The following is a 26,246-nucleotide window of genomic DNA, read 5'->3' as shown; positions in this document are numbered from 1 at the left end:
TTGGATAACTGCACAGTGACTGATTTCATTCCTCTTTCTCCATTCACACAAATTTGTTGACTTCAGTACCTGTAATTTAAAAAGACATTAAATTACATTAATGTAAGGGTTGCGTTCCGTGGAACGCTACGTAACTCGAATTTTACATAAGTCAGCATTTCCATAAATAAGCATTTAGGGAAATTCTGCACTCGCAACTATGCACACGGAATTTAATAGAAGTAAAAAAGAAATGTTCGATGAACATGTAAATAGAATTATTCAAATTTTATATCATGCGCAGGAAAAATTACCGAATAATTTTGAAATTTCTGTAATTTTGTACAAAGTGTACAAAATTACAAAAATTTCAAAATTATAAAATTACAAAAATTTCAAAATTATAAAATTACAAAAAGAGAGAGGAGACAGGCATAGCGTCAGCAAGTTTTACCATTCGAGCATTGTTGTCAGAATGGTCATTACTCAGGGGCTCGCTTCTGAATCTGATTTTCCATTCATATTATTAATAGCTTTTCCATCTTGTAGGACCCGAGTGCCAAGCGTTTCTAGTGATCGGGCGATATCTCTGCGATTATAAAGCAATTTATAAAGTGATAGTGATACACATTTATAGAGTTTAAAGAAAATTCTCTATTACATATATATATATATAGTTGCTGAAAAGTATCAGCACAAAGGATCATAAGAAAGGAAAGACACCTTTCTTTTATTTATTTTCTAGTTCTACTAACTACTAATCAACTTCTTCTTGGTCACTAGGTGGCACTGCTCCTGCTTCCCCGTGGTGGGGCCAGAAACCTGGGAGGAAAAGCTCTCACTCCCAGGGCTAAAAGGAGCAAACATGAATGATCCAAATATCACAATCACAGATCCCAAAGATCCAACTCCTTTGAGTCGGAAAAATGAGGATAATGAGACAAATGTTACCAAAAGACAAAAAAAGGACATAACATTGCTTCATGCACCTACCTTTCTAGTTCTTCATTCAACATCAGAACAGCCATTGGGAAAACTGTCGCCATTTGTAATCCAAAAATGTCTAGAAAGTGTAGCTGGAACACCAAAAAATGTCAAGAGACTGAAATCAGGCGACATTTTAGTCGAGACAGCCAATGCAAAACATGCAGAAAGACTGCTTCAGATGAGAACTTTTGGAGGGATCCCAGTAGCAGTCTCTCCCCATAACAGCCTAAATACATCAAAAGGAGTAATTTCTGAATGGGACCTTATTAGTGTCTCAGAAGAAGAAATTAAAAATGAGCTATAAGATCAAGGTGTCATTGCTGTGAGAAGGATTAATGTTACTAGAGATGGTATACTTACTCCAACTAGAAATTTGATACTGACCTTTAACAGTCCCAAACCACCTACATCGGTAAAGGCCGGATATCTAAATTGTAACATCAGACCATACATTCCGAATCCTCTCCGCTGCTTTAAATGCCAAAAGTATGGTCATTCACAAATGGCATGCCGTGGAGTTCCTATCTGTTCCAACTGTGGATCTCAAGATCATACCAATCAGAACTGTCCAGCCGAGCAACCGAAGTGTCCAAACTGTAAGGGGGATCATTCCGCCTATTCTAACAACTGCGAATTCTGGAAAAGAGAAAAGCAGATTCAACGATATAAAGTAGAACACTCCGTCACATACCAAGAAGCTAAGAGAACTGTACTCCCGACTATTTTAAACAGACCTTCCCATGCACAGGTCATAAAGAATCGGCATACAATAGAGATGCAAACATATTTCACGATTCTCCCAAAGAAGTCTATTTCGGACTGGGCACGAGGTCTACTTATCACATCCCAGCCAAAACAAAAAGAGAAAGTCAAACACACCACTATCTGTACCTCCCAATGCAAAACACTCAGAAACAAAAGCCACAGAAAAACGTAATATCATAAGCCAGAAGCCAATGGAACAAATGGATACAGAAGTGACCAATCAAGCAGAGGAATCAGTACTAGAGATTTTTGCGGAAGAAGAGATGGATACCGGCAAACCATATTTTCCAAAGGAAAAACATAAACTTGAAAAGTTTAAAGCAACAGCTAAGAAACAGTCTGACACTTTCTCCAAAACCAAATAATGAGGATTATAATCCAATGGAACTGCAGAGGTTTCCACACTAATATACATGATATATATGATCTGATTGCACAGCATACCCTGCTGTGTCCTTGCCTGCAAGAAACATATCTCAGACCTCAAGCCTCTCCCACAGTAAAGAATTATATCACATACCGTAAAGACAGAGTAACAGGCGGCACGACCCATGGTGGTGTGGCAATTTTGGTAAATCCACACATTCCTTTCCAAGTTCTTCCACTAAACACAACCCTTGAGGCGGTTGCGGTATGCGTAGCCATTAAATCTCTCATAACCATTATAACAATTTACGTTCCCCCAAACCAAGAATTACAACAACAAGACTTAGAAGATATATTAACTCAGTTACCTCCACCCTTCTGTATACTGGGAGACCTCAATGGACACAGTCCTGTGTGGGGAAACACAGCCGTAGACCGGAGAGGAAAACAGATCGAAAAATGGTTAGAACAGAATGACTTAACTCTGTTGAATGACAGCACACATGCATACACGCATCTTCCATCGGGAAACAGCACAGCTATCGACCTATCATTATACTCTCCAGCATTATTTCCAATACTTGATTGGTCTGTACACAGAGATCCTCTCAGCAGCGATCACTATCCAATAATCATTACCATGATATCAGGAACCACATGTCAGTCATGTAGAAATCCCAAATGGAAAGTAAATGAAGCGGATTGGGAAAAGTATAAATCCATTGCAAAATTAGATGCAGATATTATCAAGCAAAAACCATTAGATGCAGCAGTACAATATGTAACAAATAAACTACTCCAAGCTGCTGAGCAGACTATTCCAAAAACATCACCACACCTTCCAACACATCCAAAATCATGTGGAATGAAGAATGTTTACATGCTAAAAGAGAGAGAAATAAAACCTGGAATAATTTCCGAAGATGTCCCACTACAGAGAACCTAGTATTATTCAAAAAGGCACAAGCCAGGTATGTTAGAAGAGCCAGTAGCAAAGCATCCTGGATAAAATTTGCATCCACTTTAACAAGTTCCACACCATCTCAAACTGTCTAGAATAAAATCAGCAAAATGAATGGCAGATACCAGATTAATCCACCTCCAATCCTAAACTGGAATGGACAAATCACTGCACAGCCTTCAGAAAAAGCCAATGCACTGGGCAAAACCTTTGCCAAAACATCAACAACCACATCATATATTCCTAGTTTTCAAATATACAAGGCAAGAATAGAAAAACACAAACTGAATTTTTCCACAAGAAATGATGAACAGTACAACCTTCTGTTAACTTTTCATGAATTAAAAACCGCTGTCGCAGACAAAGCAAAACGCTATAGGACCAGACCAAATTCACTAAATGATGATAAAGGAACTTGACCACCAATCCCAAATGGCATTACTTGAACTTTTCAACAAAATCTTTCTAGAAAACCAGTTTCCAGATAGTTGGCATCATGCAATAATTCTAGCTTTCCCAAAACTGGGAAAGGATCTTTCTAATCCACACAACTACTGTCCAATTGCTTTAACAAGTTGCCTAGGCAAAGTTATGGAAAAAATCATCAACACTCGTTTAATATGGTATTTGAACAGTAATAATCTTCTCGACCCGGCACAGCATGGTTTCAGGAAAAATCGCTCAACACTAGACCTACTTATAAAATTAGAAAACAGTATACGGAATGCCTTCATCCAAAAGGAACATCATGTGATTATCTGCTTTGATATAGAAAAGGCTTACGATACGGCATGGCGTTATGGAATCCTTCAAAACCTATACCTCCTTGTTTTACGTGGACAGCCTCCTAAATATATCCAAAATTTCTTGCAACACAGGACATTCCAAGTTAGGCTGCAGACAATCCTTTCAAAGGTTTTCATCCAAGATGTGCTTAGCACTACCCTTTTTTGCTATTAAAATAAATACAATAACCGAGCACATTCCAAGAATCGTTGACGCAGCTTTATACGTTGACGATTTCAGCATTTCCTATCACTCTCAGAATATGCGAAGTATAGAACGGCAGCTATCAGGAACAATAAACAAAATAAGCAAATGGGCTCAAACAAATGGCTTCTGAATTTCCACACAAAAAACTGCGTGTATACACTTCTGTAGAAAACGAAACCTACACACTGATCCTGAATTTAAACTTGACGGACATATTATCCCAGTAGTACCAAGCATAAGATTCTTAGGACTTCTTTTGGATAAGAAACTAACATTCCTTGATCACATTAACCAACTCAGGCTTTCTTGCTTAAAGAAATTAAACATTCTTAATTAAATAATAAATAATTAAAGTCAAGTTTTTTCTGCAACAACTTGGGGAGCAGATCGATATACACTTCTCAAACTTTATCGATCTATAATTTGTGCCAAACTAGATTATGGAGCAGCTGTTTACGACTCGGCGAAACCAAGTGCTTTGAGATGGTTAGACCCCCATACACCACAGTGCACTCTGTATAGCACTCGGAACTTTTCGAACTTCACCTATACAAAGCCTTTATGCAGAAGCCCATGAACTTTCATTAGAGCTGCTTAGACAACAGAACTTGTTATTGCACAATGCTGTCAAGATAAAATCTATCAGTGATCATCCAAATCGAGATTTTCTGTTTTCATATTACTGGGAAAACATATACCAAGCCCATCCACAGATGAATCGACCTGCCAACATTCGTCTGAAAGATTTACTACTAAGCCGAGAGCTTGATTATGACAACGTAGCTACTGCAATTGCACAGACCATTCCACCATGTGGTGCATAGTTCAACCCATATATGATATGTATTTTCAAACCTGGGGGGAAAAACACTCTATCCAGAAAAAACTACCAGCAGTTATATGCAGCATACAAAGAACAATATCCACATCACACTTTCATATATACAGATGAGTCTAAATCAGAGACTTGTGTAGGAGCTGCAATTCATTTTGAGGATCGTACCTTCATCCAACAACTCCCAAAAGAATGCAGTATTTTTACTGCCGAATTACAAGCCATTTCAATGGCTATAAACCAAATCAAACATAAAAAGATAGCAAACAGCATTATTTTCACGGACTCGCTTAGCTCTGTTACTGCCTTGCAGAACACAAATACCAAATGACACCCAATCCTAAAACACATCCAATTTTCAGTATCAAAGCTATTACAAAGAAATCAAAATATCAGATTCTGCTGGATCCCTGGCCATACAAGAATAACTGGAAACGAAAGAGCAGACAAAGCAGCAAAAGAAGCTTCCACATCTGATTATGCCTTTCACACAATGCCATATACAGATTACAAGTCCTTGATCCACCAAAGCAGTATAAAACAATGGGAACAACACTGGCTAGATCAGACTAACAACAAACTTCATCTAATAAAATAAACACTTCGACCGTGGCCTATTAGCTTCCGATCGAATAGACAGGAAGAAGTGATCCTCGCTCGATTGCGAATCGGGCTATACATATGACTCAATCTTACCTACTCAGAGGTGAAGACCCCCCCCCCCCCCAATACCAAAACTGTCAAGTTCCGCTGATTATACATCACTTCATGGTGAACTGTCCAAAATTTCATAGAGAACGTCAAAGAGCCTTTCAATCAATAATGAATAAACAAAACAACCTAATGCTTAAAACAATTTTAGATGACCGGCCAAATATTACCGAAAGTTTTCTCCTTCCTTAAGTTAACTGGATACTTTCAAAACATATAAAATTAATAGTACACCTTTTATAGAGAAGCTTCACAAATATATATATGTATAGCAGAGTCTTGGTTCTGCCATAAACCACAAGGAAAGTGAAAAAATGCTGATATACGAAACTCTCCTACCTAGGCTAGGTGCATTATAGCCTAAGCTGCTCTTGCGCCAATAGCTTTCAAACAACAATCCATCTTGTATATAGCACCCGAACGCTGTTTTGTGATCACTGCTGTTGATCTTAAATGCATTGATCCTTTAACATGTTCTTTTATACATGCACTGCCTTTTGAAATAGCATTCACTGTTGAAATAGCAAGGTTTAATATCCATGCAACAGATGACAAACTTTGCCCTGCTTCTTACTTCTTAAATCATTTTCATAATTTCTAAATCAATTTTGTTTGGTTTCCTAGCACTGCCACCACTTGTACTTTCCGTTGGTCGCTTTCCATTGATCATTGTAATAAGTAAATAGAAATGAAGGATTCTGAAAATTTATTTGTTTCTTGTATGATTGAAGAGTTCAGTGAAATGAAACACATTTCACTATAATAATGTAAAAACCCACACAATTCCAGTTATCGGGATTATAGCAAATGCAATAAGATTAAGTTTACTACCTGTTTATAATTAGATGCACTAGCTGAAAAGCCCAATAAATCGGAAACTGCAAAATGTTTTTACTATTTTATGGTCATGATCTCCAGAAATGTTCTTTAGAAAAATATCAACAAAGCCATTCAAAATTGATTCTTATAACGAAACATATAACGATGATGAAAGGGTAGTGCTCAATTATAAAAAATGACCTTTTAGAGAGATAAATAGCTTAGTTATATAGCAAAAATTTAAGCTTCCAAGGTCTTGGAACGAATTACAAAAAAACCCAATTGTGTTATTGGGTTCACAGTGTGATATTTTCACAGTACCTCCATTTATTCCTACAGGATACAAAATACTTTCCACATTTTTTTTTTAAGTTTACACTGGCCGGCAAAAACTTACGTAAAGTCGAATTTATGGAATGTTCGATGAACATGTAAATAGAATTATTAAATTTTTTAATATCATGCACAGGAAAAATTACAAAAGTGTACAAAATTACAAAAATTTGAAAATTATAAAATTACAAAAAGAGAGAGGAGACAGGCATAACATCAGCAAGTTTTACTATTTGAGCATTGTTGCCAGAATTAATGAATGGTCGTTAGATTCAGGGGCACTTTCTTCTGAACCTGATTTTCCATCCATATTATTAATAGCTTTTCCATCTTTGATATAGTACCTGAACACTGTTCTGTGATCACTGTTGGGGCAGACTGGCCCCAGTGTGTTCGTTATGTTCGTTATTTGGTTTTTAGGAGCATTAGCAACTAAGGCCATATTGCTCCGGGATATGCGGTGGTCATTCCTTGACCTTTCCGCATACTCCGTATTTGGTGGTGACGGGCTCGAACCCCGGTCTAATCAAGAAGCATGTGCTACGCACTGCTGCTCCTTCCCACCTGGCTACGGAGGCGCCCGGCCCCAGTGTGAAATACGTTGATCCTTTAACGTGTTCTTTTATACGCACACCATCCCTTAACATAGTATTCACTGTTGAAGCAGTGAGACCTAATTCCATGCAATAGATGACAAACTTTGTCCTGCTTCGTGCTTCTTAATTAATCATCTTCATTTCTAAATCAGTTTTGTTTTGTTTCATTTCGTTTCCTAGCACTGCCAGCACTTGCACTTTCCATTGGTCGCTTTCCCTTCATTATTGTAATAAGTAAATAGAATGAAGAGAAGATTCTGAAAATTTGTTTTTCGTATGATTGAAGATTTCAGTGAAGGAGGAACACATTTCACCATAATAATATAAACTACCCGTTTATAATTAGTGCACTAGCAGAAAAGCCCAATAAACCAGAAAGTGAAATTGTTTTTATTGTTTTATGGTAGTGATCTCCAGAAATGTGTTTTAGAAAAATATCACAAAGGTGTTCAAAATTGATTCTTATAATGGAACATATGGTAACGATGAAAGTGTAGTGCAATTTCCATTATAAAAATGACCTTTTATAGAGATAAATAGCTTAGCTATATAGCAAAAATTTCAACTTCCAAGGTCTTGGAATGAATTACCAAAAAAAAAAAAAACAAACAAACAATGGGTTTATTGGGTTCACATTACGATATTTTCTCGATATCTTCATTTATTCCTATGGGATGCAAAATACATTTCCACGAATTTTTTAAGTTTGCACCGGCCAGCAAAAACTTATGAACAATTGAATTTCCATAAGTCGAGTATTACGTAAGTCGGGGAGTGGCTGTATTGAAACTGCATGAAGCTTGTGGATCAATATTTGAAGTGTTATACATTAAGTGCAAAAATTTTTAGCACCATACCACTACCCTCTCATACCGAGATCATGAACTTTTTAAATGTCACCCGTATATGCAAGATTTTCCATATACGGGTGACATTTGTAAAGTCTGAAAAGTGTAATAATCATATGTAGATGTGATTTTGTCATATAATCATACTTTTGCAAACAAATAGGCATTAACAATAGCATGCAATGCACAGAAAGAAATGCTACAGCAGATATTGCATTTCATAACTGCCAAATGTTTATTTGCATCTTTCTCTAAGTTGTACAGATTGTGCAGAGCTTTTTCCTGATAGTGAAATAGCAAAAAAAAAAAAGTTATGGAAGAAGAAAAATAACCAACGTTAGTGAAATTGCATGGATATGGAAAGAGGAGGCCTTCAGTGATGGCTTTGAAAAATGGGCCATTTTGATTTGCTACTGATGGCAGTAATCAAAATGATTCTAAGCTCCACCCCATTGTGGTGACCTTTTGTGAAAAGAAAGAAAAAAAAACTCCATATCAAAAGCAGCTTGCTGTGAGTGCCACCACTGTAAGGGTACACATTGTGCATTGCTTTTTGAATAACCTGAAAGCATGTGGAAGTGCTTCAAAAAACTGTATTTCACTTAGTTTTGATAATGTGCCTGTTATGAAAGGCATAAGACAACTGTGTAGCAAGAATATTAAAAGAGATTGAACACTGAGACTTGGTAACAGGCTGTTCCTGTTATCTTATTAATTTGGGTGTTTTAAAGGGATTCACATGCCTTTCTGTGAAAGTGGATGAATATTTGTTAGTTATTTACTGCTATCTAGAATAAAGTTCTAAAAGGAAAGACATACATGTTATGTCTTTTGTTAAATGTAATTAGGCTGTTACACAGTTGTTTAGAACAGTGGCAACTTTTGACAAGTCTGTTTAAAGAAGCAATTACAAGTGGTGAGAAAAGCTCTATGATGCCTGAAGATTCCAGATTTATTTGCTTTGATGTGCAGAATTCTCTATTTTGGTATTTTTGGGCAAAGAATGTTTAACCCCTTAATTTAACCCCTTTTATCTTAAAATGCCTTTTCCTCTATTATTCTGCCTACGAAATCCTTTCTACTTGAACTTGCATCTGGATTCTCTGTACAGAAGAAAGCATCGGAAGAACTTCATCATTGATTACTTCCTGATCATGCTCTCTGCAATGAGACTAGCAGATTAGACAGTTAGGATTAAAATAAAAATAAGCAAACTATGCAATTAATTGTACTAAGTGTCCATGCCTGTAAATCTGAATAAGTATAATCATGAATGTAATGGGAGGACTTGGGGGAGAAGGTGGAAAGAGAGAGAATAAAATGAATATAGCCCAGTGAAGAAATGAACCTGGATATTCCAAAATAATTGACAGGAGGAAAATATTACTGAAAGCTGTTTTTTTTTTTTTTTTTTTTTTTTGACAAATCCAACTGTCTTTGCTGGCTGGATTTATTGAAAGCACAAGCTGCAAAAGATGGGTCATGTTGGGAAGCTTTTGTAAGTATTTTTTTTTTTTTTTTTATAAATATTTTTGTAAATATATATATTTTTTTCGCTTTTTAGTTAGGTAACCAAGTACCTCTCAATTCTAAAATCAATTCTTTCAGTCAACAGAATGGGTATAATTCTTTGTCAGTAAGCATTGTTATCTTTTTTGCATTAATAGCACTTTAGATTGAGATCCTGTATGGCCCTAATGCCAGTGGCCATTGATTTGTGGCAGTTAAACTGCTGATGGAATAGCATCCTAAAATTAGCATTTGCAACATCATGTTTCAAATGCTGATGGAATCAAGGTCATGAAGTTATTTTACGTATGAAGTCAATTTATATATTATATGTTATTATTATTATTTATTGTAAATACATGTTATTTACGATAATGTATTTAAATTGATTATTTATATAACCAATTTAAATATATATTGTGTGTCTTCTACTGTTATGACTACCAATAAAAGTTAATTTTTATCAATATTTGCTGTGTTAAAATAAAATTTTGGTTAGTAGCGAAAAAATGTAATTTTTTGATTCTCTCAAATACAGTTTACATTTAGGTGCCAGCATATTTTTTTTTTTTCGCTTTTTAGTTAGGTAACCAAGTACCTCTCAATTTTTAATCCCTGTATGTTTATACAGTGAAAGTTTTTCCAAATTGTTCATCAGTCTTTCCCTCTCCCTTTGAAATATATATATGTTTGTTCATTACATATTTTTAATTTTTTCTTAGCTGAGTGATGCAGTCAGCATTATCGGAAGAGAGGATTTTCCAGCAAAATGGCCAAATTTGTTGCAGGAATTAATCTCCCATTTCCAGAGTGGTGATTTTCACGTTATCAATGGCATTTTACAAACTGCACATTCTCTGTTTAAGAGGTAACATTGTTGCATTCTATGTTTAGCAAATTTTTAAACTTATTCCTTTAAAATAGTTTTAAAAAATTTCTAATAAATCATTTTTTATTAACATATTGATTTTTTTAATATTAATTTTTGAATAATTACTGAGATCCTTCACATTACGTAATTAATTGGTTATGAGAAATCACTGCTTAACACGTTCGCTGCCGGTCATGAGTCAGCATGCTATCGTCAATAGCGCATCATAGAAGGAGGAGACTGTTGCCAGAAGCCGACTGTGTTTCCATAACGAAAAAAGCTTGAAAATTGGTAATAAGGTATTATTAGGTATACCATATCAATATTCAAGTGTCGTATAAGCAGTTTCCAAAAGATTTTGAGATTCACGCGCCAGCGTGTGATAGGAACTAGAGGCTATAAATGCCACATCACGCGCTGGTTCGACACAAAAACATAATAATATAGTATGTAAATAATAAAACAAAAAACATGGTAATATTAAGAAATGCGTATTATTTCATACCAAACCAATACAGATTACAAATACTATGTGTAAGAATGTTACTTATGTATAATGTTCGCACAATCTAAGCAATAGCCGGGTGATCCTTCACAAACATTGCAGATATAGATTGTATCCTTACGTTTCCCTTCGGAATAGCAACGTTTGCATTGCTTCCTCAATATCTTCCCACCTTTTCTTTCTTCCCACGGTTCGAGCACATGTTCCTGTTCAGGTACATCATGCACAGTACGAGGGAGATCACGTGGCTGTTTCAATAAAGATCTGATCACTGATAAACGGAAGTCATAAAGTTGCATCTTGTTATGTGAATATTTAGTATAAATATGGTGTGCATTCATCATTATTAGTTGCAAAATATGCATAAATATTTTTGTAGGCCACCTAATGGTTTTCCTTTCGCAAGGATAATAGGCAAGCATTTGATTTTGCTTGTCAATGCCTGACATAAACCTATTATATTCAATTATAGGCAATGGTTTTGATTTCAGTTCGCCTCGTTTGTTCTGCATTTCCACCATATCATTTTGGTATTCTGTAGATATGTAACTGACATCTCTTCTGTCCTTCCACTCAACAATCATTACACCACGGGCACACCTTGATAAAGTTTCCCCTTTCTTCAGCTTTTTTTCTCAAACCTCTTTCGGAAATGTTTTCCTATTACTTCTGATTGTTGCAGTACAATGGGTTTGTCTGTCAGCGAGACACTTAGCGAGTTCATAGCTATTGTAATAATTGTTCATAAATATGCTATGCCTGACATCTAACATCCCATCAAGTAAGTTCATGACGACTTTTTGTGCATGTCCTTTTCCACCAGAATCATCCAACATACCGGTATATACTTGAAATTTGATAACCATGCCAGTAGGTGTTGTGATCATATATAACTTGATGCCGTACTTATGGCGTTTGTTTTGAATGTACTGTCGAAAAACAAGCCTTCCCTGCCACAATATCGTAGACTCATCTAAGCTAATTTCACGTCCTGGATAATATATTTCCGACATTTGTGCATTGAACAGACTCACCATTTTTCGAATTTTATATAGGCAATCCTGTGGACATACCTCTTTCTTTTCTGGATTTTTTGCAAAATGCAAAGCCTGCAATAATAATAAGAAACGATTCCTGCTCATGTTATCGGCGAACACATGTAATCCAAACAGTGTATCTGTTTTCCAATAATCTTCTATGCGGTTCAGTCGAATGGTTCCCATATGTAAAATCAATCCAAAAAATACCAGCATTTCATCTCTAGTGATGTCCTTCCATGCATTTATTCGAGAATGTTCTTTATTTTCTTGGGGAAGAAGTATCTCACGAGCATAAACATTTGTTTGTATAATTATTTCATCCAAGATATTGTCGATCAATAAATAACTAAAGTAATCTATAGGATTATCACCTGACACGGGTTGCAGCAAAGGCTCGGATTTTGTAAAACGAAACTGTTTCATCGATGTCATGTCATTTTCCCACATGACGTTTTTTCCAACTCACCGGAATCCTGCTGTGGAAATGTAGCCTCTTCCACAATATCTTCTTCATCTACACTTTCCAAATCCGAAGCGTCTTTTGGAGGAATAAAATCTTCATCATCGTCATAACTGACGTCACTGCGATATACGTCAGATAACTCTTCCAACATTTTTGCAATTTCTTCATCTATAAGGGATTTTTTATATGCACTTTTCTTCTTTTTGGGTGCAATGGGCCTGCTAAACTATCATCTGCACAACATGCGCTGGCACATGATCGGCAGTGAATGTGTTAAAGTGAATTTGCTTTTACTTGGGTGAGATAGGGATGCATTCCAAAATGAAAAATAACTATCTAAAATTTAGAAAGAAATGCATTATATTTTCTTTAATTAGTATATTGAAACAATTAAATTAATTGGATGGTGAATCAGCTGATACTGATACAGGCCCTAAGTCGGTGGACTGAGACTGACGATTTTCAGCTCTGTTGAAGAAATGGACGAGAGAGAGCTGATGGGTAGCATTTTTTTCTCTCCCTGTAGAGTTCTTTTTAGCAAGCCAAAGAATTCTGAATCACTAGAAACATTAGTGCTTCTCTCTCTCTGTTAGGATTATTCTTATTAATAATACTAATGGCATTGTCAGTGTGCTTAAATATTCAGCCATTTCTTTGTTGAAAGGTATTTAATAGGTTCAACAACAGAGGGGTCATCATTCTTTATTAAGTCTTTCTCCAATTCATGAAAATCCTTATTGGTGAGGTCCCCTGTGTGGGATTGAAGCAACTCATCCATGTTGGCCTAACCGACAAATTCAAACCCAACTCTCCTTGCACTGGCAACATTGTCACGCATTGAATTGGAAAGTTCAAAACTTCCGGATCAAAGTCACGCAGGTCAGTGACATCAGGTCAAATCTCTTTCTAAACTCCCTGCATGCAAAACTGTGAAACTTATGCCCATGCATCTCCAACGTTGTCACTCGCTTTCTTTATGTTATAGTTCTTTCAAAAATCTTCCACAGAAAGTTGATCTTTATCATTGATATCTTTAACCATATGGGTAAATGTCCTTCACAGATAACTTTTGAAAGTTGCAATGATGCCTTGATCCATAGGTTGGATAAGGGATGTAATATTTGGTGACAGGAACATAACATTAATGTTTACTTCAACATCAACGATACTTAGGGAGGTGCATTATCCAGGAAGAGAAGAATTTTAAAGGGCATGCTTACTCTCGCAGTAAACCTTCAAGTCACAACAGAGTTCATTGGAAAAGTAGGATTTAAAGACAGCTGCTGTAATCCAAGCTTTCTTTTTAGACCACCATACAAATCTAAAATGCTCCTTAGAATAACACTTCAGTTCCTGTGGGTTTTCGGAGTGATAAATCACGAGGAGTTTTATTTTTATGATCATCAGATTCATTCCCTCCCGACAGCAATGTAAGACAATCCTTTGAGGTTTTAAAGCCTGGAGCTGTCTTTGATTGCACAGAGACAAATGTTCTGCTTGGCATGCACTCCCAGAACAACCCTGCTTTGTCCACGTTGAACACTTGCTGAGGAAAATAACCATCGTCTTCAAATGTCGCTCAGAGTTGTGATGAAAAGTTTTCAGCAGAACCGAACCAGCTGCTGCAGCCTCACCTGTTAGCTTAAGGTTATGGAATCCATATCATTCCCTTAAAATGTTCAAATCACCCAGCACTTGCTACAAAGGTTTGCACTTTCAGATTGGGTTTGTAGCATTCAAGTCCTCAAGAAAATTTTCTCCTTTAGTCTGGTTAATACTGATGGATATAGGAGTAGCACTTTGCTTTTGGTGTTCAATCCATTGAGCCAGTGTCCTTTCTAATTTCTCCATAAGTGGTGGCCTTTTGTGTGAGCTTATTAGCTGTCATTCTCGTTGCACTTTTACAACTCTCTCTTTAATTTTCTCAATTTGATTTCTTATTGTTCTTAATGGCAATTCGGAGATTCCTTTGGCTCTGGCTATGTTAGCGGTCTGTTCATTACATTCATACCTCTTAATCGTATCTAATTTTTTCCCCAAAGGTTATAGATTTCCTTTGTTTTTTGCTGCTGGCAGCACTTCAGTTTCTGGTTTTACATTTTTTATGGGGTTGATTTTAAGCTGCATTACATGTAACACATTGTGCAAATTTAAGAAGCCAAAGTACCACTTGTGATGCTCCTGATTCTACAGTTGGATAGAGACTGAACACCCTGTGCTTACAGCATGCACACAATGGTTGGATCATAGATTCATGTGTACAGTGATTGATTCATAGATGTAGGCACGTCGTGATTGAGACTAGTTTTTTTTTTTTTTTTTTTTGAAATTGCCTTATAGCAAAAACGCGTAAAGTGAGATTGCGTATAATGACGGATTCCTATGTAAGTGTAAAAAAGGAAGCACTTTTATTTTAAGAACTTGAAATCAAGTACTGAACATTAATTAGTTCATACCTTGGAAGTTGAAAGTGTGTTGTGGATATGAGTAAAAAGCACAAGTTGTAGAATGAAAATGCACATGAAAAAGTTCGGTAAGTGAATTTAAAATTTATTTGTAATCTGTCTATGGTTTCTTTTATTTGGTTCTTATTTGTTACAGGTATCGCTATGAGTTCAAGTCACAAGAGCTGTGGACTGAGATAAAGTTTGTTCTTGATAACTTTGCCAAACCACTGACAGATTTATTTGTGGTATGTATTTATATTTATTTATGGTTTTTTTTTTTTTTTTTCCTTTCCGTTATTTGCACGGGAAGAGTAATCAGCTGAATTTTTTTTGATATACAAAACTTAGGAATTTAAGAAGCATCATTTGGGAAGCGATTATAGTTATGATATGCAACTATGTTTTTTTCAGTGTAGTTCCTTTATTTAGTGTAAATAATGGTTGTTTCTCACTTGCATTCTTTCTGTAACTGTTCATTGCTTAAATGTGTTATTTCCATGACAGCATAGTGGCTGTACAACTAGTGTCCTATTGGAAAAATTCTTGTTCAGTTTCTGTTGCCAGATTAGAGAGATTTATTTTAATACTATAGGATTCCATTGGGGAGATATTTCAATGCAGAAGTTGAAATCAAATAAATTTGTACACTTTACTGCATTCAGTTTTCAGTCATGGAGATCACAGTTCTCCCAGTGAAGACCAATACTCAGTTCTAAGTCTTGGGTTATATTCAACTTAGAGACAACTGCTGTTATCCATGGTTCAACATAAATTGCAGCTATGTTTTTAAGTTGCTTAGCTTCACCTGAACAGGTGAATCTGCTATATATAGTTATAAATCTGGGACACCATCAGGGCAGTTGTTTTGAAGCTACTGGCTTTCCATAAGCTAGTGAGTGGCTTCTGTTAGTGAAGGTATGCTGAACAGCTTCCATGGTTAATCTCTTATACAAATAGAAACTTAATATGTACACACAAAAAGTAATTTAATTCCTCACAACCAAGGTAAAATTTTACAACTGTAAGCAAATGTATATTTTTCCAGTTGTATCAATTTGTCTCTTCACTCTCAGCTGGTTTATAAGCCAGGCTGGTCACTGGTTCATGTAAGCTCTGAGACTAGCTTACATAGTTCACTGGTTAAGTGATAGCATCAAAAGAGAGGAATGTCACCTTTTTGCATGGATTATAAATATTAAATAGCAAATAATATCCCAGAATTGGATGCTCTCTTCTTTTAGCAGGTAAGTGCAAGTATACATAATAAACAACATAGCTCTCTTGTTTTAATGTGCAGCTCATATATATTGAATTGAATGACTACTGGTGTTATGGCAGCAAAAGCAAACCTTGGCAATCTTTGTTATTGTGTGCAAGAAATTGAGAAATATAGTAGTGTGAACAAAATGTATTATGTATGCCAACAGTATGATTTAGAGGTACAGTCAGTCCTTGTATTACACGTGTTTACACTGCACGAATTCGATCATACACGATTTATAAATAGGGGAACGATATCGTGTATAACACAAACCAAATTCGTTTATGCACGATTCGCCTTTATGTTTACAAGAAATGACAGTCGAACGCGGAATCACCTCAACCGAACGCAACATGATAGGAATGAAGAGAAGATTCTGAAAATGTATTTGTTTTTTTATATTAGTGAAAGGGAAACACATTTCACCATAATAAGGTAAAAACCCACACAATTCCAGCTATCGGTATTATCGCAAATGCAATTAGATCGAGTTTACTACCAGTTTATAACAGATTCCACTGGCAGAAACACAACTGGAAATTGTTTTTATTGTTTTATGGTAGTAACCCCCAGAAATGTGCTTCAGTAAAACGTGAGGTGTTTAATGGTGTATCTCTGCCTTTACGGTCTTGTTTATTCAGTTGCTACATGCGCGCAGCTTTGTTTATGTGTATCAAGCATGCCTCCTCATTTTGTAATTGTGCTTTATTCCCTAAAAATTAGTAAAATACTTAAAAGGTGTGAAAAGGAAGCGTCCTGGTGAAGACACTGCAGATTCAGAGAGAAAAAGAAAAGCAATATCGATAAACAGAGGCGGACTGGGTCAAAAATTCTTACCCGGGAAAATTTGTATTGGCCTCATACTATGGTTTATGGCCAAAATCACACCGGCCTCTGGAGTTCCCCTGGTAAGGCTTATGGCCAGTCCGCCTCTGTCGATAGAGAAAAAATATGTAATTGTGAAACGCTTTGAGCGAAATGAAAGACCATGTGATATTGCATGTGCTACAGGCCTAAATGAGGCAACACCAAGAATTAGAAAGATGCATAAAAACAACTTTCATAGCAGGAACAAGGAACAACTCAAAGTGTAATTAAAATCCATTAGATCAAGACACAAAGAATTGGAAGAGATGGAACGGCTGTCATCTGTTTCGATAGAAAATCAAACAAAAACAAGTTTGCTTACGATAGAAGCAAAAGCACCAGCAATATTTTATTACGTAATAGTCGTAATAAAATACTTATGTATTTTATTACGATTATTTGTGTTTGGTAATGTTTTGGTTACAAATGTGTGTTCAATCTTGGGTGGTCAGCACCTAACCCTATATTTCCCATAGGGCCTGTTGTTTATATTGCATGATTTTGCATTGCACGAGGGTTTCTAAGACTCAACTACCGTGCTATACGAGGACTGACTGTATTTGAATTCCCCCTAATTCCTAAAACAAGTTTTGTGGAGAGGTAGATAGAAATATAAAATAATTCACTTGCCTATTGTATTTATTGAACAGTTGCAAATTTTCATCATAGTTCCATTCAGTTTCATTGTAATCATGTTTAATGTGGGTTGTTGTGGTAGTCTTTTCGAATTAGACAAGCAATTCACAAGTCTCAGGGCTCATTTCATACTTTCAGTTTCATTATAGACATATTTTAAATTATCAGTACTGAAATACATATAAAACTCAATATCATTAGTAAGGAAATGATAGCAACTTCATAATGCATCACATTTTAATGATCCAATATTGAATTAATAAAGATTATCAAATTACTGTATGTGGTCTTGCCATTTCTTTTATCTGCTCCCCCCCCCCCCCCTTAAAACTATCATTTCTGCAGATTCTAATTTTGATTAGTGGCATTATTTTTTTACCAGGTTACATTTCCATAGGTTTAAAAACTTTTATTAACAGCACATTGTCTTTTGACTAATTTCATGTTTGCTCAAATGGATTTGGTGACTAGTTTACCACACTTCTTGCTTTATATAATCTCTTTTTATTTTCATTTTTAATAATTATTTCCATGCTGTCTTAATGTTCCTAGATAATGTTTGCATAGCTGTAAACTCTCCGGATTTGCAACAGACTTCATCTTTTTTTTATTCAACTTGACTCCTCTCCATCTCATCATTATAATATAGTTGATGATAGAGTTTCTCCATCTTTTTTCAAAAACTCAGTTTTTATTCCATCATTTTTATTTTTACAAATTCCTTCTTATTTTTGTTAACAAATTGGCTGTCGGAGTGTGCTATTTTAGGTTTATAAATAAAAACACGCCATTTGTGCAGTTATTTCATTTCAATGTAATGTAATTTCAATGTAAAGCTATTTAACAATGTCTTTTGGTAAGTGCCTCAAAATACATCAAATTTTGAAGACATTTATGCAAGTTTTTCATGTGTTATAAAATTTGAAAAATGGTAACACATTTTTCAAATTTTTCACATCTGCATACAGTACACAAGTAGCCTTGTGTACTGTATGCAGATGTGATTTTTTCAGTTTCAAGAAGTGGGGAATGTGACATAATCAGACATTTGCAAACAAATAAGCATAAACACAGCATTTGGTGCATAGAAAGAAATGTAAAAATGTTTCATTTCATGGTGACAATGTCATACATGCTGAATGTTTATTGGCATCTTTTGTTGCAGAACGTAATCTTCCACCAAGTTGTGTTAATCATGCAGGTGTGTTGTTCAGAAATATGTTCCCCATAGCAAAACAGCAAAATATACAATATGCATTGTTAGTGAAATTGCATGGATAGGGAAAGATTTAGTACGGGCTCTGAAAAATGGGCTATTTTCGATTGCTATAGATGGTAGTAATCAAGGATTTTTCAAGCTATATCCCATTGTGGTTGACTTATTATTATTATTATTATTATATATTTTTTAATGCTGAAGAAAGGTGGTGAGGTTACTCAATGCGAAGTATCATACTGACATTTAATTCCTCAAACCTACTTCATCTGTGAAAGATGGGTATTTGGACTTCTATATTTGCCCGTTTAACCCGAACCCAGTAAAATGTTATAAATGTGAGATTCAGACACTCTCAAACAATCTGTCAAAGTGATGTAGTATCCCTAACTATGGATCAAAGGAGTATGCCCAGGCTGATTGTAAATCCCAGTCTTAATTTGCCCCAATTGTAAAGGCAATCAATCATCCAGCCTTTTCTATTGCTTGTGAACAGTGGAAATATGAAAAAAAAAAAAAAAAAAAAAAAAAATCTAGAAATACAATATAGAAAAGAAAGTTTCATTTGTAGCAAGAAAGCAATTTCAACAACAGATACCAAGACATGTATTCTGAAGCCTCTCATATTTCATTCAATATCCTTTCAGACCAGTACATCAATTCAGCCACGCATCTCTATTTCCAAATAGGTTCGATCTTTGCTCTTTTCTGTACCTCAGTCCTCAAAACAGCCTTCAAATAGATCTAACAACACACCAGTCATGATACTGCCTGCCACCCATACAACTCTTGTAAAACCCGTCCAAGCAGAGAACCCAGATCCCATTAGCACACAGCATGCTGACTCCTTCCTTACAGACGCCAATGAAATTTCCAGTCAAGAAGAAACCAAAACCATTCTGGAGATCCATTCAGAAGATGAAATAGATGAAAGACCTGTTTTTCCAAAGAAGGAGTAAATCAAAATTGACTGCCTCAAACATACTTTGAAAAAGCAGACAGACTCAGCCCCTCCATTTAAATCCAAACAATGAAAAACATCATCCATGGAATTGCGGAGGATTTCACAGTAATATTGACGACATCCATGAGATAATACAAGCATCATAATCCAATTTTAATCTGCTAATGGGAGACATTTAACACCTTAGGTGTCACCCTTGATAAAAAAAATTATACTCTTTCAACAAGACAAACCTGTTACAAATAATGTTCACAGAAGGGTACCCATAGATTCAAGAGTCCTTTGCAAACACATTCCTTTACAAACTTCTATTGAAGCTGTTGCTATGCGTATAGTGATTGGCATTACTCTGATACTTGTTTCAATCTACCTGCAGCCCAGTCACCCTTGTACCATTCATGAACTTGAAGATCCTATTCTTCAGTTACTCCTTTCTGTTTATTGGGAAACTTTAGCGAATACCATTCACTGTGGGATTCTCTGAATGCAGATGGACGAGGACTGTGCATTGAAATGCTCACTGACAGACAAAACCGAGCCCTATCAAATACCAACTTACATCCAACAGGAACAACCTGCAGTAGATCTGTCTATCTGCTCTTCAATCATCTTTCCTACTGTTGAGTGGACAGTTCTTGACGACCTGTACAGTGATCACTGCCGATTAATCTCTAAAATTCAAACAGCACAATCCATAACTTCAGAAAACTATAAAATGGGAATTTTCCATGGCAGATTGTTCAAAGTACACTTCTCTTGTATCCTTTGATAATCAGATTGAATCTTGTCCAATTGATATGGTTGCCAACCATATTACAAAACAAATTCTAGGAGCTGCATGTACTACCACCCCACAATCACAAGTGTCCATAGAACCATAAACTATTGGTGGAACGAGGATTGTAAGAATGTCAAAAAAGAAAAAAAAAAAAAAAAAAAAACTGAGCATGGAAATCTCTTCTGCAAACATCCTAACACCACCATTCTTATAAATTTCAAGAAACGTAGTGCCAAGGCCTGCCACATCAGGAAGAAAACGAAAAGAGACTCTTGGGCTCAATTTGCAAATTCATTTAATATAATTAAATGAGTTTAATTTTTTATTACCCTCATTATCCTCATTATGAGGCAAATTACCCTCATTATCCTCTCCGCTTTTCAGCTGGAATAGGCAGGAGCTGTCTTCTCCTGAAGAGATTGCCAGAGCCCTAGGGATTGTATTTTCACCTTTGTCTGACTCTGCTACATATGTTATATTATTTCAAAAGATTAAAGCTTTAGGTGAAAAATCCCAACTGAATTTCAGAACCACATCCTCTTTACCATACAATCAACCACTTACTATGTCTGAACTTCAAGAGGCCATATCCACATCTAAGAACATTGCTGCTGGCCCTGATGGAATATATTACATAATGCTACAACACTTAGATAATGAATCACTGTCCTCACTGCTGACCTTCTAGAATTGCATCTTCATTGAACATTCATTCCCCAGTCCTATATCATCACTCCTATGTACTGGCAATACCCAAAGCAGAGGAAGACCACTCTATTCCTCACAACTACAGACCCATTTCTCTCATTCCAGCTGCTTAAGTAAAACCTTAGAAAAAAAAATTATACACCATCGACTGACATGGTATCTTGATTCCCAAATATGATCTCCAATAATCAGGGCCGACCGGGCTAGCCGAGTGGGTAAAGTACCTACCCGGCAACCCAAAGGTCGCGGGTTCGATTCCCGCCTCGGGCTTGGATCAAAGTACTGCAAAAACCTTGGGAGGTGCAATATGGCCACAGAAGCCGATGCGCCAACAACTACCAAATCAAAAAAAAAAAAAAAAAAAAAATCCAATAATCAGTTTGGTTTCAAAAAAAATTTATCCTCCCTAAATCTCATGGTCAAAGCTGAAACAAACATCAGGAATGTGTTTATCCAATATGAATAGCTCATCATGGTATGCCTCAATATCCTTTGACACTATGCATTTTGGTATCCTGAGAGATCTTCATTCTCTTGACCTGAGAAGCCATTTACTGTATTTCATATAGCATTTCCTTCAGCATAGGCCCCTTTCAAGTTCGTTATCAGCAATTCCTTTCACAAACATATATGAAAGGAGTCCCTTGGGTTCTATTCTCAGTGAAACCTTATTTGCAATAGGAATAAATCAGATGACCAAAAATATTCCCAACACTAAATTCTTACCTCTACGCCAATGATCTGACTGTCCCTTGCAGTTCGCAGAACATGAGTTTCATTTAGAAGCAACTGCAAATCTCAATAATATTGAGCTATGGATGACACAGAAGGATAACGACTATCTTATCAGAAATCTAGTGTCATTCACTTTTTTTAACAAGTGGAAAATGCATCCAGATCCAGAGTTACACTTAATGAATCATCCTATCACAGTTGTGAACAGTGTTTGTCTCCTTGGTCTTATTTTTGATAGTAAATTGAACTTCTCTCTTGAGCATCTACGGGCTACTTGCCAGAAAAAAAATGAACTTAATCAGTGTTATTTCTTCGACATCATGAAGTGCAGATCATTACACCTTACTTCACTTGTGTAAAGCTCTAATCAGATCTCGCCTTGATTACGGTGCCCCAGTGTATGATTCTGCTAGGGAAAGTGTGCTCGCATGCTTGCCCCTATTCAACATTCTGCCCTCAGGATTGCTATAGGCACTTATAGAACATCACCAGTACAAAGTCTTTGTTGTAGCCCATGTACTTCCCTTCAGCCTCAGGAGAAAGATCTTACTTCTGAACTATGCAGCCAAAATTCAAAGTCTACCTATCCACCCCATTAGGCCAATACTTAAGGATCCACAGTTCACTATGTACTATAGAAATAAGCCCAGGGCTGTTCAGACTACTGGTATCAGATTGCAGGTATTATCACAAAACTGTAATATAATCTTGATAAAGTCTTCCAAGATCCAAACAGTTCAGATTCTCCACTGTTATTTCCTAAACTGAGGAAACATTCCCTTGCAAATATGAACATACAACAACTCCATACTACTCACACACAAAACTGATGGATCAAAGTGTGAGAGTGGAGTCACAGTGCTGCAGTCATCTTCCTGTATAATCGTATCTCTGTATTGATCCTGCTGAATGCAGCTGAGATATGCACCATCAAGCTTGCCCTAGAAATTATTCTCCATCTGTCCATCCAAAAAAGGATGGACAGACTCACAGAGTGCACTTTTAGCCTTACAAAATTCCTCCTCACCAATGCATCCTGTAATGAAAACCATAAAAACTAAGCTGATGCATATCCAACAACACCAGCAAGTAGTCATCTTTTGCTGGAGTTGAGGCCGCACTGGGATATCAGGGAAAGAAAGTGCAGATTATGCAGCCAAACATTCATCCAACAAAGCATTGTCATATTGTATTCTATATATTGACTACAGATCCAATATAACAAGTATATGTAAGGAACAATAGATGCATTTATGGCAAGTTGAAATGCATAGCAAGCTCCTTCAAATAAAACTTGAACCACAGATATGGGTTTCCATGTAAACAGAAAGGATGGCGCCATCCTAGCCAGAGCACAAATCAGTTAGTTAGCTCACAAGTCTTTTTCTTCTCACAGGAAATGATCCTCCGCAGTGTACAAACTGTAACTCACTGCTCACAATGAAGCATGTTCTTGTTGAATATATGCTTATACACTCATGCCCGAAAAGCCTCAAGTTTTCTACGAAATCCTGAAGAACCTTTGACACTTTGCCATATCATAGACAATGAGGCAAATCTCTTGGAATTTTTCTGATTTCTAAACAGATACAATTATGTGATTGTTTCTGACTGTTCTTACAGTCACTATGTGTAATCTCCATCCCGCTGATAGGTGCAAATGTAGCCCTTGTGCCAGAAATAACAATACCAATACCAAAAGTTTTGAAAAAGGACAAATTGATTGGCTTTAAAAAGAAGAACTGAATTACAAACTTCTAGTGAGAACCATCTTAAACAGGCCAAATAAGCTAATAAGTCTAGGCATGTTATCCTCACTTCTGCAGATAAACCTCTTCGTGTTTCTCTCTTCTGGCTTGAATAAAGCAATTTGCTTGTTTCTTTTAAATGTTATGCAATGTTCAAAAATCTAAACATGGCTCTTTAATTCAGCATACCTCACATTCAGGTGCTTGAGCTCATTATTCTTAGATGTGTTGGAGAATGTACGTGCAAATTTATTTTACCTACGATTTTCAAATCTTCCATTTTGGAAAGTGATTACCATAGCAGAATAAGCTGGAAGGATGATTCTGACTTCATCATAGGAATTTTTACTGCCAAGGTTGTGGAAAATTGAAAACAAGAGATCTTTTGCTCAGCAAGGGAGTACCTTATGGCTGCATGTGAATATCTTGTGCAAGTTCCCATGAAAGAATGATATTCTTATAAATGCTCAGTTTTCACAAAAATTTCATCACTTGATAGTGTATTTTCAAATTTGAAATATTTTGTGTACAGGTTTCCAGTATATCTTGGTGTCATTAAAGATATAGATTTTATGCAGCATCACTTCTATCAGATTCAGTGTGCCTCCTATATACATAAAAGAAGAAATAATTTTTTCATAAAGAATTATTTATTTATAATAATAAATGAAGATAATCAGTAAAAATGGTAAGCAACATAGTGAATTTTATTTTTCTGAATTATCGAAACTGGCTACTTCTGTACAGCAGATGTCTCTGTATAGTGGACACTTCTTCTTCCTTTGCAAAGGTTTCACTGTACATACTTTGCATTAGTATTAGTAATGGCCATATGGTGCAAGGAAACCTAAGTCTTATGCTGCACCAGCCAAAAAAAAAAAAAAAAAAAATGTATGTAAAATAAATAATAAAAGAAAAGGAAATAGACAATCTATGCATTTCCCTCCTCCCGTAGGTAACTTATTCCAGCAATTTATTGCTCATCGTGGACTAATGTTATTAGTGGAGTCCCTCAGGGCTCAGTGTTGGGTCCATTATTGTTTTCTGTATTTATAAATGATATTGATGATGGTATATCAAGCTTAATGTCCAAGTTTGCAGATGATACAAAGGTTGGCAGGGTTGTCAAGGACACTACTGACACTACACTGCTGCAACAGGATCTGGAAAGGTTGAGCAGATGGGCTGAGAGGTGGCAAATGAAGTTTAACATTGACAAATGTAAAGTACTACACATGGGAAACAGCAACCCCAGAGCAACGTATCAACTCTGTGGTACTACACTGACAGTGGTAGAGAATGAAAGGGACTTGGGGGTGATTGTGCAAGCAGATATGAAGTTCTCTGAGCAGTGCAGACGGGCTGCAAGAGTAGCTCATGGAGTATTGTCATTGATATACAGGAATTTTTCCAGCAGGGATAAGGAGGTGATTATTCCATTGTACAAGGCAATGGTCAGGCCACACCTAGAGTACTGTATACAGGTCTGGAGGCCTCATTTCAAGAAGGATGTAGAGCTGCTGGAACGAGTACAGAGAAGGACAACAAGATTAGTGAATGGAACAAAGGGGTGCTCTTACGAAGAAAGGCTTAAGTTTTGCAAATTACAGTGTCTGGAGACTAGGCACCAGCGAGGTGATCTGATAGAGGTGTATAAAGCCTTGAATGGTTTAAGCATGCTCAATGCTGATGGGATTCTTCCTCTAGCTCAGAAAAATCACCAGAGAGGGCATAAATTCAAATTGAGGAAAGACAGATGTAGGATAGACGTGCGGAAATTTGCCTTTAGCCAGCGGGTGGTTGGTTGGTGGAACAGACTGCCATCCCTTGTGGTGGAGGTTGATAGCCTAAATAAGTTTAAGGCTCAGCTGGACAGGTATTTTGAACGAACAGAGGGGTGAAGTGGAAGTGGGTTTTTTTTTTTTTTTTTTTTTTTTTTTGGCTAATGCATAAGCTTGCTTTCTTGCATCAAATGCCTCTACTACTAATACTAATACTAAACTCACTGGCTAAAATAAAACTTCCTGAAATCCAGTCTAAACTTCTCTCTCCATAACTTGAATTTATGGCCCCTAGTTCTAGAATCATAACTGTGAAAATTTCATCTGCAAGTTTAGACATCACGTCCTCTATCCCTGCATTGATGTCATTTAAGAAAATCAAACACAGCAGTGGTCCCACTGCTGATCCTGGGGACCCCCACTTCTTACATTATCCCAATCTGAGGATAACCATTTATCACACTCTGCCTCCTTCTCTGAAGCCATCGTGCTATCCATCTAAGGATTTTTCCTGTAATTCCAAC

General features: G+C 36.3%; 1 protein-coding gene across 2 annotated transcripts in view; it reads left to right on the top strand.

Moving 5' to 3' along the window:
• Positions 1-26,246, top strand: part of Cse1 (chromosome segregation 1) — a 441,978-nt gene that overhangs the window by 73,329 nt on the left and 342,403 nt on the right. For both annotated transcript variants that reach the window (XM_090381796.1, XM_090381797.1), the window contains exons 5-6: positions 10,425-10,570; positions 15,183-15,273. In XM_090381796.1, coding sequence (XP_090237922.1) covers positions 10,425-10,570; positions 15,183-15,273 — 237 coding nt within the window. The remainder of the gene's footprint in view (positions 1-10,424; positions 10,571-15,182; positions 15,274-26,246) is intronic.

This window comes from Mastigoproctus giganteus, chromosome 9 (assembly GCF_048544385.1).
Source record: "Mastigoproctus giganteus isolate SK-2022 chromosome 9, ASM4854438v1, whole genome shotgun sequence".
Lineage (NCBI taxonomy): Eukaryota > Metazoa > Arthropoda > Arachnida > Uropygi > Thelyphonidae > Mastigoproctus > Mastigoproctus giganteus.
This window is presented reverse-complemented; position numbering and strand designations above follow the sequence as displayed.